The sequence below is a fragment of the Pavona decussata genome, unplaced genomic scaffold (assembly GCF_977016875.1).
Source record: "Pavona decussata unplaced genomic scaffold, jaPavDecu1.1 SCAFFOLD_52, whole genome shotgun sequence".
NCBI classification, from domain to species: Eukaryota; Metazoa; Cnidaria; class Anthozoa; order Scleractinia; family Agariciidae; genus Pavona; species Pavona decussata.
In genome coordinates, this window is record NW_028145474.1 from 210,506 (window position 1) to 226,600 (window position 16,095).

Genomic DNA, 16,095 nt, shown 5'->3' on the forward strand with positions numbered 1-16,095 from the left:
TTACATGTCAGTTTCGAACATCATCAACGAGATTTCAGAGTTCCATAGAAATTTCCCTAGTTTATTGACGGTATAAAGCTACAGCTGTATGACTTTTTCTTTACATTACAGTATTCAGTATTTCGAGAATAACAATTGTTTCCCTTGAGTATTTTGAATCTTTTTTTCCCGTTAATGCATCTTTTTTGGAAAGATTTCCAGAGAAATGTTTAACATTCCAATCAAATGCTGGACATTACAATTTAGAGGATTTCAAATGTTCATTCCATTCTCAGAAATACTGGTCACATGTGACATGGATCGACTGTAAATTGCATCATTGATTACTTATACAGGGAAATTACTTGTTGACCTCTAAAAGGGACCTGATGAATGCACAAAACATTTCTTTACCTCGAGTATAATATCACCTTCATGAAGTTGACCTGTTTCATGTGCTGCAAAAAAAAAAAGAAGAAGAAGAAGATCTTTAGCAAGGTTACAAGGAAAATACTAGGAACTTCACAAAAGGAAAACAAGAGTATGTTTAAATGTTTTCTATACCTGCTTGATCCTTGTATATTCTTGAGATAGCTATAGGAAGATTGCTTTCACGTCCTCCCTACAAACAAGACATTTTGATGGTGAAAAATGCAGTCATTAACTGCGTGGTCACAAAAAAATTGCCAGATATCAAAAGTATAGTTATAAAGTTCTGAGTAAATGGGAAAAGCTTCTGATCGCGGATCAGATCAGTGCTTACCTTGATGCTCATCCCAAGTCCCCCAACTTTTCTCCTTGTAACTTTAACTTTCCTCTCCTAAAGGTAAGAAAGGATGAGAGATAGTGTACTGTCATTTTATGCAACTGTGATTTTCTTAAAGTCATTTAATACAAATGGGATGTCTTGTGTATTAAATGTTATAAAAACATGCAACTTGAATGATAATTTGTGTGACATTGAACACAGTAATATAAACTTATGATTTGGTTATGACTTGTAACTATTGTTTCCTCTCTCTCTCTCTATCATGTTTTGGTCTGTTTTTACTTTCTTGTCGTTTGCTTTTTCTTTGGAGAGGGAGTGGGGGAGGGGGGGTTACATTAGACCTACCCCTGTTGGTCTTTTCTTCTGAGAGGGTGCATCACCATTTGAGCTCTGGAAATTAAAATAATTACCAACTATTACTGATAATAATCACCTAACTCAATTAACCAACTGACTTTTGCATTAACCATACACTGGTCATAAATTAAAACATTTTCTTTCTTGGCATAGGTTTTCAGCACTAAATAATTATAATAATTTTGATTCCTCTTGTCTACTAGTTTGAAGATCAGAATGGTAAAGTAACAGTTTTCACCTTTTAAATGTCTTGACCAATAAGAAGGGTGATCATTTTTAATGTAAAACTTGAATTTTGTTTTTTATATGGCTATCTGGCGATGCAGGTTCTTGAAGCCGTGCAGGTCAGTTTGTCATCATAATGAGTCTCAAAATTGAGCAGATAGGACAACGACTTGTCAATCACTTGTAGAAATATTACAGACTGAACTTAACTTCACTCAGTCCTATTCATACAAGTGCTCATGAAAGGAGCTCTTGGATTTTTTCAGAATATGCCTGTGTCATTTACTGAATAATGCATCGTTTTCATTTACTAAGCTTGAAATATTCCACCACATTTATTTCCATTGCGCATAAATTACCACACATGACATTCCGATCCTAGCAGTATGCACGATGTTCGTCCCATGAACCTACATGTAGTTTAATGGCCTTAGCTCCAATGAGTCTCCTGTAGCTTAATGGTAGAGCATCCGAACTAGTAATTGGAAGGTCTTAGGTTCGACTCCTGATAGGGGCGCTCAGATTTTTTTCAGAGTATGCCTGTGTCATTTACTGAATAATGCATGTTCTCTTATAACTATTTCTTGTAAACCTGCCAACTCTCACGCATTATGCGTGAGTCTCACGCCTGCGGACTTAACACATCAATCTCACGCATCAAGGATAATTTCTCACGCCAGACTCACAATTCTGGACAAGCTGTTTCAAAAAAAACTTCATTTCATTTCACATTTCTTATGTATTCACTACTAGGAGGTACCCTGTGAAATCCATGTGAAAACTATGTGAAAATCATGTGAATTTTTTTATCATGTGAAACACCCTGTGAAAAACCCTGTGAAATAAAAAGTGTTTCTTGGCAAGATTATCAGCCATGTGAAAAAATATGTGAAATTTTAAGATGTATCTTGCAAGTTAAAAGACCATGTGAAATACCCTGTGAAACATGACTTGATTATAAGAATGAACATGTCACCATGTGAAACACCCTGTGAAATAAAAAGTGTTTCTTGGCAAAATTATCAGCCATGTGAAAAAATATGTGAAATTTTAAGATGTATACACTATATGAACTACAGTTTTATGAAAATGCCATGAATTTTCTGTGAATACCCCATGAAAGGCATTTCATGGCCCCTGAAAACTGCAAAATGAAATTTCATGGCCTTATTTGTGGGCATGAATTTTCCATGAAAAATGTAGCATTTTATTTCATGACCCATGAATTTGATTAGGAGAGACGTTCATGGGCCATGAATTTTCCATGCAATTCATCACAGTGTATTTCATGGCCCATGAAAAGTCATGTGATAGGTCTTTTATGGGCCATGAAAATGGCTGGTGGTGTGGTCTTTGATTTCATGGGCCATTAATAATCCATGAAACTCACCACAATATCTTTAATGACTCATGGAAACATACTTTTCATATGTATAAAATAGTCTGTATTATAATTTATTCCTACTTTATTCAGCTGAGTTCATATTTGTTCAGCTATTACAAAATATGATTTTGAGGCAGCTGTACATGTTTTGTACCCACACCAATCACAACTTCACTGTACACTAGAATTTCAATTCACAGTTTCTTTGTTGTACGGTAAGTTTTAATCTGAACCATATATTTAACCATTCCATGGCAAATTAAATAATGTAACAATAACAAATGGTTTGGAAGAAAGAGCAAGGATATATACTTGTTGACTATACCACAACAGTGAGCAGTATTTGTATGTTATTTTAATTTAAAGTCTTAAGCTTACAATAATTATTGGTCGTACACTGAACTGCACTTGTGAAAACACTATTACTTTCAAACCTTCTTTGATGAATCTTGGCTCCAATTAATGCCAAAAAGAACAGCAATGCTTTGAATCATAATTCCAACGACCTTTGTGCGCAATGCTAGCTTTTAAAATGAGCAAGAAAGCGACTGGAGTCTAACTGTGTACCGGCAGCCATCTTGGATTTCATTCAGACTGGGAAGACTGGGCATGAACAAAGCCATTTTGGTCAGCAGATATGGCACTGCAGGCTCGGGAAAAACGGTTTCATTTTAGATCGTTTTAGGCGGGATTCAAGCGTTCAGGAGTCGTTTCCTCTGGATTTTTACCTCTGTTAAGCTAAAAAATGATGGATTAAAGCAACAAATGTGGATAGCTACTTTTAGAAAGAGGTAAGATTTCACACAATAATTTTGATGAAAGTCACTGCGGGAAAATGTGTGATTTTATAGATCTTCTGAGCGAGTGCAATTGCCCCTTTTGAATTTTGCATTTTGTAAAGCAAATTTGAGATTTTTGAAGTAGACATTCCCTATTTATTTTTAATATAAAGCCTTTGCAATTGTTTTACGGGGTAATAAATGTTATTATTTGTAGCCGGTTTAATATAATGTCTTGAGACTTACAATAAACTTACATGATGTTGATTTAAATGAAGTTGCATGGAGATCAGTTCATGATCAACTTCATGCCCATTCGGTGTATATTTTTGTAACTGCCACCTCAGATATCAGTTAAAGGCTGAATACCCTCATTTTACTCAGAAACCAACAAGATTACTGTGATCACCCAGAATAACTCACAGCAATCAATTTTCTGTTTTACTACAGATTTTCAACTCAATATTGTTGTCAAGGCCGATACTCAAGACTGTACTGAGCTTCAGAGTGAAGTCACCAAATCCTGCTCAACATGATAAGTCACTTATGACTGTTGGACTCTATTTTAATTACTACTATATAGTACTCAGGAGCAAATTACCAAATAACTAAACAGTGTACATTCTCCTGCGGAAGATGTTTAAAGTTTTTATTGTATTATTTTTATAGTGATTGTATTGTAATTTTGTCTTATTTTATGTTATCATAATCCTATTGTAATTGCTCTAATAATCTTACATATTATAATTTTAGAAAATATTATAAAATTTGTATTCTATTGTAAAGTGGATGAAATTTTCACACTTGGTCTCTGGAAAGGCACCCAATTTAAAAACTGTTCATCCTCAGTAATAATATTATAAGGGACTAGGAGGGAGATTTGGGGGCTTCAGTAAATACTCTTACAAGATCAGAGACTGTGGAGGGGGGGCTTCAGCCCCACTCCCCTTACTTTTTGGAGAGTGAAAGGAATATTCTAATTTTCTACATGCATCACTTACAGATCGAGAAACAATCAGTTTTATCTGATTTGATATTCTAGCCGATATGCATGGCCAATTTATATTTGTGCTCATTTCTAGCAATTGCCATATCGTGATTTTCCAGGCATTCATGCATAACAAAGTGTGTGCTGTGCTCTACAAGTGATAAAATTTTATGACAATCATTTGTTTCTCTTTTATTTGCTAGCTATAATTGTGTATATCTTGGGATATGTAGAAGAAGAGTGAACATATGCTGCCCATTAATTGTCAAGCTGAGTTATATATTCACTTCTTTACTATTTGCCTTTTCTTTGAAGTCATTGTCGTTTCCTAGCGTGCTAGTTTGAATTGCGTCAATTCATACTGAACAATAATTTCTCATGGAGGTTAACTCATGATCAAACGATCACACATATCCTAGCTAGCAAAGCAACTAGCTAGCTAGCCATAGCTGTGAATGTCAGTGCTCAGTCTTCCCAAAATTTCTTAATCAGAGTGCCATGGAGTGGAGAATTTTTGTGTAAAAGTTTCAGATTAACAATATTAATATAATGAGCATCAATAAAATTCAAAGGAACTATCTATTACTGTACATATGGGCCTGTTTTTGTTTTACTTTTCACATGGTATTTCACATGATTAATAGTTTCACATCTTTTATGACTCACTTCACGCCCCTTTTCACATGGTATCTCACATCATTGTTGTTTTCACATCCTTTTTCACATGATATTTCACAGTATTAATGTTTTCACATGTATTTTCACAGGATGATTTTTGTCAAAATTGTGAATTAGATTTCACAACAATTTTCACATGGTATTTCACATGTTATCCTGTGAAATAGGCTATGAAAATGCGGAGCCCGTTTCACAGGGTAATTTCACATACTTTTTCACACTCCTGTGAAATTCTATGTGAATAACCATGTGAAAACCATGTGAAAACCCTGTGAAACGAGGTATAAAATTCACATGATTTTCACATGGCTTTCACATGGATTTCACAGGGTACCTCCTAGTAGTGATTATTTCTTTGCTCTTTATAACAATCGCAAAAGCTTTCAAATGTCTACAATCTGTTTGAATCGTATTAACGTGTTCGAAGGTCGTCGGAATATCTTCAAACGTTTTTGGCAACATTTGTAAGTCTTAGGAAAAACGTTGACCAGAAGTGGCTCGGATGTTTTCGGAAATCCCGGTCATGCAAGACAAAAATCTCACGCATTTGACTCAGACAAAGGTGGCAGGTATATTATTGTCACAAGAAAATTGGAACAAGATCAAGTTGACTTCAAGAGTCATGAGAGTCACAAGGGAGCACATGAAAAATTCACACTTACACAATCCAAGTGATGTTTTCATCAACACTGATTCACTTTTCGTTATCACTTTTCAACACCACACTCTTCTTTCTAACTGTACTTACCGCAGGTGAGGATTTCTTCCATGTTGGTGACTCAGGTTTACCATTAGTACTCTGAAATAAGACAAATCCATCAAATTATTTTTTTTCCTTACAATATTCTTTCAAGGTGTCATCATTCAAATGAAAAATACTAAGCCATACCTTTCCGTGCTGTATGCAACAATTATAATTATTATTATTAACTATTCTATATCAATGTTAAGCCAAAAGGGCTTAACTTTGCTGATCAGACTGATGCTGGTCTTACAGCTCGCTTAAGTTTCTCTCCTCCATCAATTAAAATACAAGTTTTTTGGGGATCGAAATTAAAAGAAAAAGCCGAAAGAACACTAACTGCCAAAAAAGAGGATATTGGGGATTTTGGGAATGTCAATTTGATGAAACTTCACAAGCTCTCGAAACTCAAGGTGCAGACTTCACATGGATTTTTAAATACTGGAATGGAGAATGCTACATTGCATTTTTTGTTGTTGTCAGGAAAGTAAATGTGGTAAATTAAAGTATTACCTAGATCAGTCTGAAAAAAAGGGGGAAGGGGAGAAGGAAAAAAAAGGAACAGAGAATATGCCCTCAAGCTGAAGATGTGCCATGACACAGCAACGATATCCAAAGGTTGCAAAAAAAAAATGAAAAGTGACCATGCCTAGCTATTGAACGCTGCAGCGGTGTTTCTTTGCTACATTAGCGAATAACTGGTGTTCATAGAGTCCTAAAGTGTGGCGTCACAAGTATTTGAATTTTTGAAATTATGGGATTTGTTAGTATATTCAGAAAGAGCATGATAAAAAATGCCTACTTGCCAAAATCAGCATCTCATTGCAATTTGGGGGCAAAATATTAGCTCTGTTGTGCCCCGATGACTCCAACACAAATCTTTCTAATTTTGTCTCAGTTCCAAACACTTGGAACTCAGACAAAATTAAAAGGATTTGTAGAGTCATCGGGGCATAACAGAGCTAATATCTCACTCCCAAAATGCAATAAGATTAGCTGATTTTTGGAAAGTAGGCATTTTTTATCGTGCTTCTTCCGAGTATTCTAACAAATTCCATAATTTCATAAATTTCATTTTTGTGACATCATTACTTTAGGACTCTATACTCTAAGTATGAAAATCAAAGAAGCAAAAAGCTTTAGACATAATCCCAAAAATCATTTGACTCCTTCACCTGTTCAGAATGCTTTTAATTTTGAAATAATTCATGTGTAGTGCATGTACAGTAGAAAACAATCAGTAACAGTTTGAAAAAAATGTGCATCAATTTGTATTTCAAGGGAACCACCTTAAAGACATTGCCTACTATACACCCAATGCAAAAAGGGCTGCTACTTTAACATTTTTTTGTCTTTATTCAAATTAGCCTCACTAGCCACGTCGAAGGTAAAATATTCTTTTGATATTTGAACTCAAGAACGATGCTAGTGAGGCCAATTTGAATGTAGACAAAAGAATATTAAAATGGCAGCCAGTTTTGCATTGCGTCTATTGTTACTACACATACGTTCTACGCATCTCAAGATATTTGGGTTTCCTATGGGTGATGCCTACTAATACTGGGAATATTTTTGCACAGTTTAAAACTATTCCGGGAAAGCAGAACTTAGCAAGTCCATTTGGTATCCAAAAAGAAAATTGGGGGTAACCATGCACATTCCTTTCACGTACGTAGTAGTTTGTAACAGAATCAAATAAAAGCGTGACAGCATTCTTTTCGTTGCTCCCACGAAAAACACCGCTTTTGTGTGCCGTGTTTCAAAGACAACGAGTGTATATTGAATACAAGTATTTAATCCTCAGTGCATTGTCCTTTTGGTCATCCAGTGTCTATAATGTTACCGATATATCTTTACAAGATGGTAAAATTTTTCAATGACATTAATACGAAACACAAAGCGGCGTGAAAAAATACTGGACAATGGTTTTCAATCAAATTGCAGTTCACATGCAAAAGTTTGGACAAATCCGAGTTACATCGAAAAACGGGCTGAAATTCGACACAGGTCGGTTATGCTGCTAGCCCTTCAATTGTTGCTTAATTATACATTATTACATAAAAAATGCATGATTACCCCCAATTTTCTTTTTGGATTTCAATAGTTGTTGCTAAGATCTGCTTTCTCCACATAGTCATAAACTGCGCAAAAATACTTCGGTATTAGTGGGCACCATCCTTAAGCTTGGAATCTGGTCAGATTAAATCTAAAATTAATATCATTTAATAAATGAAAGCTTACTACTAAACAATGTTTTGCCTTGCCACTGCGTTTTTCTTTCTTTTTTTATGTTTAATGGATTTTTCACACTTAAGGGTGCTGCATCAATCAAAGAGAAAAGATGATTCCCATTAAAGTTAAGAATTTGAATAAATCTAATTAAAGTATTACGTGAATTAAATGCGAAACTATTAAAAAATTCTCCGGCTGCAATTAAAGGTTGCTAATACTAAATCTATGTGTTCTACGAAGATTTTACTTTAATTGAATTTTAGTAGGTCCACTATGCAGTTTCCACGATTTGGCAAAAATAATTCAACGTTTCGTGACGGAAAGTTTATTTTATATCTTTGCGGAAAGACGATTAGCGATAAGGAAACGACAAATGTGTGTCTAATGACAAGTTATCTTCCAACGCAAAGGACTGGGTGATTTAATATTAACTCATATACAAATGTTTAGAATTGATATAACTGCAAACAGTGAGGCTGAATAATAGTCTGTAGGCTGAATCAACAGTTTCAAAACAAAACAGTCAAGTACTACATGTGATACAATTGTGGCCTTCAAAGAGTTTCCTCCAAAGGGCACAGTAATCGTCTTCCGAAGAGATTTTCCATTAACCAGATGAAAGGAATTAACAAGGGATTTTTCACGTCGGAATTATGCAAATCTGTTGAAGAGCGCAAAGACGGACAAAGCAAGCAACCATAATCAGTTGTTTGTGTGATTTCTAAATCAGTTTCAACATGTATTCAGTGCGACCAACTCGGCTAAAGAGTATGAAAATTAAAAGCTGATCCAGGTTGCATCCAAGCGGCGACGCCCCGGGAAATAGGTTAATAGATTGAATTATTTTTATTCTGTTCCGTAGAAATGGATTCAAAAGGTAAATCAAAAATAAACAATGATAAAAAATAGAGGAGCTCTGAAAACACGACCGACATCACGTTAATTTCGTATTATCCTTAAGTAAAATGACACCCCCCGAAAAAAATTTTCATAAACTCGATCCTGATCGAGCTCATAATGACAAGACGTAATAACGTAATATGAACATTCTCAAGGAAAAATTACTTCCAATCCAAATAAATGCATCGAGCAACAAGATGTATGAACTCACCTCTGGTTGATTAGCTTGCAAGAAAGCGGGAATAGTGCTCCCACCGCCTTCCTTTTGAATAGTCAAGGCATCGCGCGATAACTTGACACGAACCTTCTGTAACTCGGCGCGATTAATTTGCATCGAAATACAACCTGTTTTCAGGAAATTCTGCAACCAGAATGAGGAAAAACAAACTAAGTGATCATTTAACGATGCCAATACTCAGCGATAGCTTATGAATAAAGAATGTGCTTGTTGAAGTTCTCACAGAATCGGAAACAGGGGTTTGAATTACCTCCGCCATTATTGAAGTCCTTCAACACGACTCGCTGACGAATTAAGTGAAGCTATTCACTATTACACAAACCATGAATTAAGTGATTTAAACGAAACAAAAAGGTTTTTAACTTGCAAATTTCTCCAGTGTCCTGCGGAGCTTAAACAACCAGCAAAAGCCCAGCACGTTCTGCATGTGAAAATCACAAGAAATTGATGTTTTGATTTCTGGCTTTCTGCTCGGCTGCGCGCGGGCGCAAACAACCGATGATTTGCATAAATGTGTCCTGCTTTTGGAGGGGAAGTATCAAGTTGTCATCCCAACATTCCAAGAAAACCAAATCTTATTATCCTTTTCAAATTGAAGGGTATTAGAAAAGAACAGTTACAAACAGTTTACTTTTACCAAAACTGGATCAAAATGAAAGTTCTCCATACTGTTAGGCCTGAGTACAGACGTCTGCGCGCGCAGCTGACCCTTCTTCACCATATAAAAAAAGACCAAAAAAGAGTCAAAAAACGATTTCAAAGTAAGATCCAAGGGTAGGGCATCACGTCGGGCTACTAAATTTATTTTCAAAACAGATCATTGCCATAAATACTTTTGTCCTTGGGCCATCGTAGCTTGATCAGAAACAAAATGCAAACAGCGTTGATAAACATATTAAACTTGCGTATTTTAATCATCGCTAGGGAAAAGACCTTTTTTTATCCTGATTTGATATAAAAAACTTTATTTTTATAAAAGCATTGAATTCCTTTAAGTGGAGCAAGTTCAAGTTCAATGTCATTTATTCACACTTATTCAAATTACAGATCACACTTATTCAAATTATACCATGTTTATGGTATACCCAGCTATACTCTCAAGCAAAGACGCTTTAAGCGGCCCACAATAAGTGTATTCAAATCTCTGAATAATCTCTATCCTGAAGGTTTGAAGAATATGTTTAAAACCAACCTCCTTGGTTCATTGTATTCATATAATGTACGAAGCTCCTCAAACAAGGTTTTTGTGCCCAGGCCCCGGACTGAAGCTGCTAAGAGGTATAGCCGTATAGGGGAACTGTCACGCGGAATGGCATATCATCGTTAACATACTTTTAAGTTTGTTTCTCAACTCTTTCAAGTTCGCTTTGACTTTGTCTGGAACTGCGGCGGACTGAGGGAGTTTCCGATAGTGGGTTAATTTTTGTGCAATTAATTGTAAAATAGTTTCTTTTAGTATTTGCTCCCAAGGATTGTGTTCTTATAACTTTAGTGTCTTTTTAGCATCATAGTTTTGTAATTTGTCATGTAAACGGTTCACTGGAAGAGCATTTTAATGAAGTGATATCGTCAATAAAGCTTACTACTATGTTGATTTATGCATTACATTCGGTGCGTGACTGCCAAAGGAGCAAAGCTTTCGAGTTAGCCATTACTAGTATACAGTGCACTTACCAGAGGTTATATTTAATCTTATATAACTAGTTACAAAGCTCTGGCTAAACTAATCTGAGCTCCACAATTCCTTATTTAATCGGCATTTATAGAAGACCTAGGCCGGTGAATTACGTATTAACTTTTTTTTGTTTGCGAACAGTCTACGCGCATTACGTTGCACTGTCAAATCTCTAGTAAATTTTGCTTATCAAGAAAGCCTTGGGTAAACCTCAGAAAAAGAGGCTAGACTAACCATAAAACAGACCTCAAATATATCATTGGAGTAATAAATGAAAAAAAAAACTTTGATATTTCGCTTTTAACGAACGTTCTTTGCAAAGACTTTCAGTGAAAAATACCCACACGTCTTACTCTTTGCATTGCCGTGTTTGTCCTCTGTCAAGATTTTATATTGTCACAAATAAATGCTAAAACTAGAAATCGGTACGCGAGAAAAACTTGTCAGTAGTTTTTAATTATGCCAACGAAACAGACGTTTGTCTGACTATTTTAGCTACGAATCAAATTTTCCTAAATGAAGCAAAATGGGACGAGAATAGAAAATAAAACGCCAAGAGAAATGGACCGAACAACTATAAGCTCAAAAGACTCAGTGCTCTGAAGTCTGAAGTTAGCAACAACGAGTTAAACGGCGTATCAACACTACAAGAACAACAATCTTAAAGCTTATCTTACAAAACAGCAAACCAGCAGAGTTTTGTCAACAAAATCACATGAACATTCGCCTCTTTGGAGAATAACCCACTGATAACCAGTTCTTTTATTCCATTGCTGATTTTTTCGTTTATGATGTGCCGCCTATTAACTGTTTCTCCATCCTCTAATCGTCTTGCTCTTTCGCTGTTGGTCACTATAATGAAAACGTGAATTGACTTTGAATTTTGTTGTCTTCAACATTTCTTTTTGTTTTTCTTAAACGCAGTTTTCTTTCGTTGAATAGTAGGTGAGGCAAGTTCCCGCCAAACAAACGCGGGCGGCAGCAGAGCTTCACATACTTCCAGGTTGAATGTCTCATTCGCATTGGTTTGCCTGTGGTACTGCGTAGCGGTCTTCTTACCGAAGACTCTCGCAGTTCCCAAGAACACTGTCTTTTGCACCAATGTATCGCCATTCTAATTCCAATTTTCGTGAGGTTCCCTTTGAGCCTTTTTGGTATAGTTCCTCCATTTTCATTTTCCATAATGCCTTTATCTTCACGGCCAGGTATCGATATTTACGGACTTTCTCATCCTCTTTTCTTTCCACTCCGTTGTTTCCTGGGCAAGCGACATCTATAATTTGACACATCCTCTCCCACTTATGGAAGATGACAATATCAGGGCGATCATGCTCAAGTCGCTTGACTGCCTGTATTATTATTATTATTATTATTATTATTATTATTATTATTATTATTATTATTGTGGAATATTTTAATAAAGATTATTTTTATATTAATTTAAAAAATTATTATTATTATTATCATCATTATCATTATTATTATTATTATTATTATTATTATCATCATTATCATTATTATTATTATTATTATTATTATTATTATCATCATTATCATTATTATTATTATTATTATTATTATTATTATTATTATTATTATTATTTCTATCATATGCTTCCACAGCACCTCTATGACTTTCAAAGAGGTGTTACCTTCCGACAGTACATGTACACATCCACATGCAATGAGAGCCGTCCACGATGCCACATGCTGCTCCCCTACCTAACATGACCAAGGGTTTGCGCAGAACATTGCAAATCGATTTTCATCTGTGGTTTTATAATTAATAATACGTACCTTACTTAAAGCAGCATTTCCTTAGCCCAACATCAGAAGATTGCAATGCCAGTTTTATGCCATTTAGTAAATCTTGGAACGTATTCAAAATTCATCTAGTTTCCACGAGATGAAAATCACATAATATCGCGGCTTCTACCTTACATTAACAGAGTCATTACTTACTAGCGGAAAACCAAACTGCGATGAGGTCATTGACGAAAGATAAAATCGATGAAAGAAAAAGCCGCCAATCGGATAAACTAATCAACAATTTGAGTCAGTATGATGCGTTTTTGGAATGACACTTGGCGTCGATGTTTTTACTGTTCTTAAGAAAACTTTATTTGGAAGACATTTTACACGCCCAGATGAGTTTTTCATTCAAGGACTAAGAATATCAGAAGAGCGTTTTTCAGTTGGTAGAAACATAATATCATGTTCTTAAATGTAAAGCTTTCTTGATTGTCGTCTATTTAGAGCTTTTTATAAAAGCGAAAATGAGGTGATTTTTCGCAAGCAGATTCAAAATTAAACAAAATTTAAAATTTGCGGTTATACCACTGATTTTGGTGATAAGGATAAGAGTTTACTGATTATACTCCAGAGATAAGCTGGCGGCCTAAAACAATAGTGATACGTGCTGCATCTTACTGTTTACACGTGTTTACAAAATTATTTCGGACTGTTTTCTGACTCTTCCAAAATTCTTAAAGTTTGATTACTCCAAGTGATCTGGACTTCAAACAGATTTTTAATGAGGTACAAAAACATGTTTCCGTGATAACCATGTACGGATCAGACGTAAGCAAAAACTATACGCCACGACTATCAATAAGGATTACTTTTCTTTTTGTCTTCTAAAGAAGTAAATTATATGAACGATGGGCGGACGATGGGTGCAATAAGATGCAAAATTCTAGCAAGTTTGGGGGTGTGATGGGTTGCGGCACGGGTTTTTGCAGAACGCCGAATCCGATCCGAATCCGCGTTCTGCAAAAAAAAAAAAAATACAAAAAAAAAACAAAAACAAAACAAAAAGAAGGACCTGGCGGGTAGATTGGGAAAGCTAAAAGTGAAATCTCGATGAGCTTGCTATAGTTTCATACCAAAATGTATGAAATTTGCTAATACCCAAGTTCATAATTCTTAGCCAAGTTTTTTTTTCAAAGCGGACAAATGATTAAACAGATAAGGTGATATCCAGCGCTGTCAAGCAGTTTGTAACCAACGCAGAAACACAGATAGAATGTTTCTGATGCCTACGGCGATGTGGTTTGCAGAATTGTCTCCTATTTGTTGTCACGCGCAGCATTTTAGCCGGTTAATTTTTTAATCGAAACGGCCATGTTCATATCTATTAAATTGCTTTCCTTGTATGATGACAGGAACGGTATAAAAATCGCCAAATTCAAATATGTACACAAACCTTAAAACCAAAACATCCGATATGAGGATACATTACATGAGTGCTTGAGTTTGAATTAGAAGTACAAGCGAGCACTCGGAATGTTTCACCTTTTGTAAATAACACAACATTGTATCCAAGGGTTCGAAGGGAGGTATATTTTTTTGTTGAGTAAATGAAGTACATAGGGGAAGTAGCCCTTCCTACGAACAGCCCTTAGGAAGAGCTTTTTTCCGGCAGTACGTTGTAAAAGACAGCAAAGGTCAGACCAGGCTAAGTAACAAGTTAATGTGTCCTGCCCAAGCTTTGAACAGTCATAATTTCAGTTGTGTCACAATGTTAATTTAATGCTGATAATAGCGTCATTATCAGTAATATCAGTAACGCTTTTGCCGAACCACTTCATACCGATCATAGACATTTTTTCGCAACCTACTAGCCAAATTTTGCCATGTCAACGAAAAAAGCCCTCTCATTAAAATAAATAATCGCATTTGTGAGTTTTTTTTTCTCATGAAATGCATTTTGTAACCTACTTGGCGAGCCCGAAAGATCAGCCGCTTTGATCAACAGATTAATTTCCCGCATTAAACTGGATTGTAACTTTTTGTTCTCAAGCAGGAAACAAGAACAGTTATCGACTTAAACGGACTGATCCGTTTTTGTAAATGTCTTTAAGAGAAACAGGTCAAAAGTAAGCACAGAGACGCCAGATTTAGCTGAGGATACCTCGCTCGTACCTTCAATTATAACGAACCAATTTTCAGCATCCTGGCAATTAACTCTATTATTACAATATTAGCGGTGATTCCGTACCTTTACGTGCAAAGAAAGACTCCCCTTGATTAACTTTTGCTGCCAAACGCCGAAAATCTCGTTCTAAAACAAGACGGTGTACGAAAAGTTACTGCATTTGAAAGAAAACATCTTGAACTTGCTTGCAGATACTCGCATTGCCCATATTTCGTGACAGGTAATACAATATAATATTGACATTCCACGCTAAATTGTTTCCTCTAATGGAGAATTTATAAGGTCAATATAACATGAAGTAGTCAACAGACAAAAGTGACGGAAAATGGACAATATAATGCAAAGCAACCTGGATCCTTGCCTGGTTAATATCGCGTCTTTTAACCTATTCGGCACTTAATCTTCACAATGCTCGACATTTTTTTAAAGTCACTCCTTTAAAGGAAGCCGAGTAATTAAGACTGAAATATTCGAAGAAGTTTTGGAACTTGTGTACGTCATGCAGCGGTGCGGAAACATGGGGATATGGAGGACAGCTAATGATTTTAGAAGGCGAGACGTAAAACATCGGAAAGTGTGAGAGGTTGGTAAATTGTTGAGATGAAAAAGAAGAGCGCGGCAATGAAGCGCGATCCTTGCGCTATGTTTCCATGGTGAATACATGTTTTTTGACGGATCAGACCGTTCTAGAATGTCATTTTAAATTCGGTAGTGAAGAAATGGAAAAAAGAAAAAAAGTGGAATAACAATACTTGTTAAAGCCCGTATCATAATTCAGTTTTAGTTAATTGATTGCCTCACACACAGAGACAACATTAACAAATTAGACATTAACGAGGCAAGGTAGCACGAGGAAGCCAATAAGGCTTATGTAACGGACTACCTTGGATAATTCTAATGTTTAAAAATAATTTAAGAAGTCTATCATCGGCAGGACTATCAATCTTACATGTAATATATAAATATTTCTAATATAGAAAAGTAATTATTAGATTAGAATAAAAAAAAAAATGAAAAGGAAAAACAAAACGGAAAGGAAAAAAGAAGAAATAGGAAAAAAGCACACTCAAGTACACTAAAAGAAGTAACATGTTTCTATCCTAAGTTTGAGAAGTGAACACAGCAAAACTAGGAGCATTCTGAACTTCAGGGTTAATTAGTTCCATTTTTTTTTTTAACAGACGGCTTTTTCAACTTAACCCTATCAGAAAA

General features: G+C 35.5%; 1 protein-coding gene across 2 annotated transcripts in view; it reads right to left on the minus strand.

Annotated features, from left to right (window-relative positions):
- The window catches only part of LOC146480742 (gamma-2-syntrophin-like), a 34,276-nt gene extending 19,174 nt beyond the window's left edge, over positions 1-15,102 (minus strand). The window contains exons 1-7 of one of the 2 annotated variants that reach the window (XM_085109082.1): positions 14,947-15,102; positions 9,245-9,394; positions 5,908-5,958; positions 1,094-1,138; positions 743-799; positions 544-601; positions 394-437 (exon numbers count right to left, since the gene is read on the minus strand). In XM_085109082.1, coding sequence (XP_084965208.1) covers positions 394-437; positions 544-601; positions 743-799; positions 1,094-1,138; positions 5,908-5,958; positions 9,245-9,367 — 378 coding nt within the window. In that variant the 5' untranslated portion in view covers positions 9,368-9,394; positions 14,947-15,102. Of the gene's footprint in view, positions 1-393; positions 438-543; positions 602-742; positions 800-1,093; positions 1,139-5,907; positions 5,959-9,244; positions 9,395-9,521; positions 9,776-14,946 lie in introns of those variants that run through there. The other variant, XM_085109081.1, reaches the window with a different exon arrangement.
- Between the last annotated feature and the right edge of the window lie 993 nt (positions 15,103-16,095).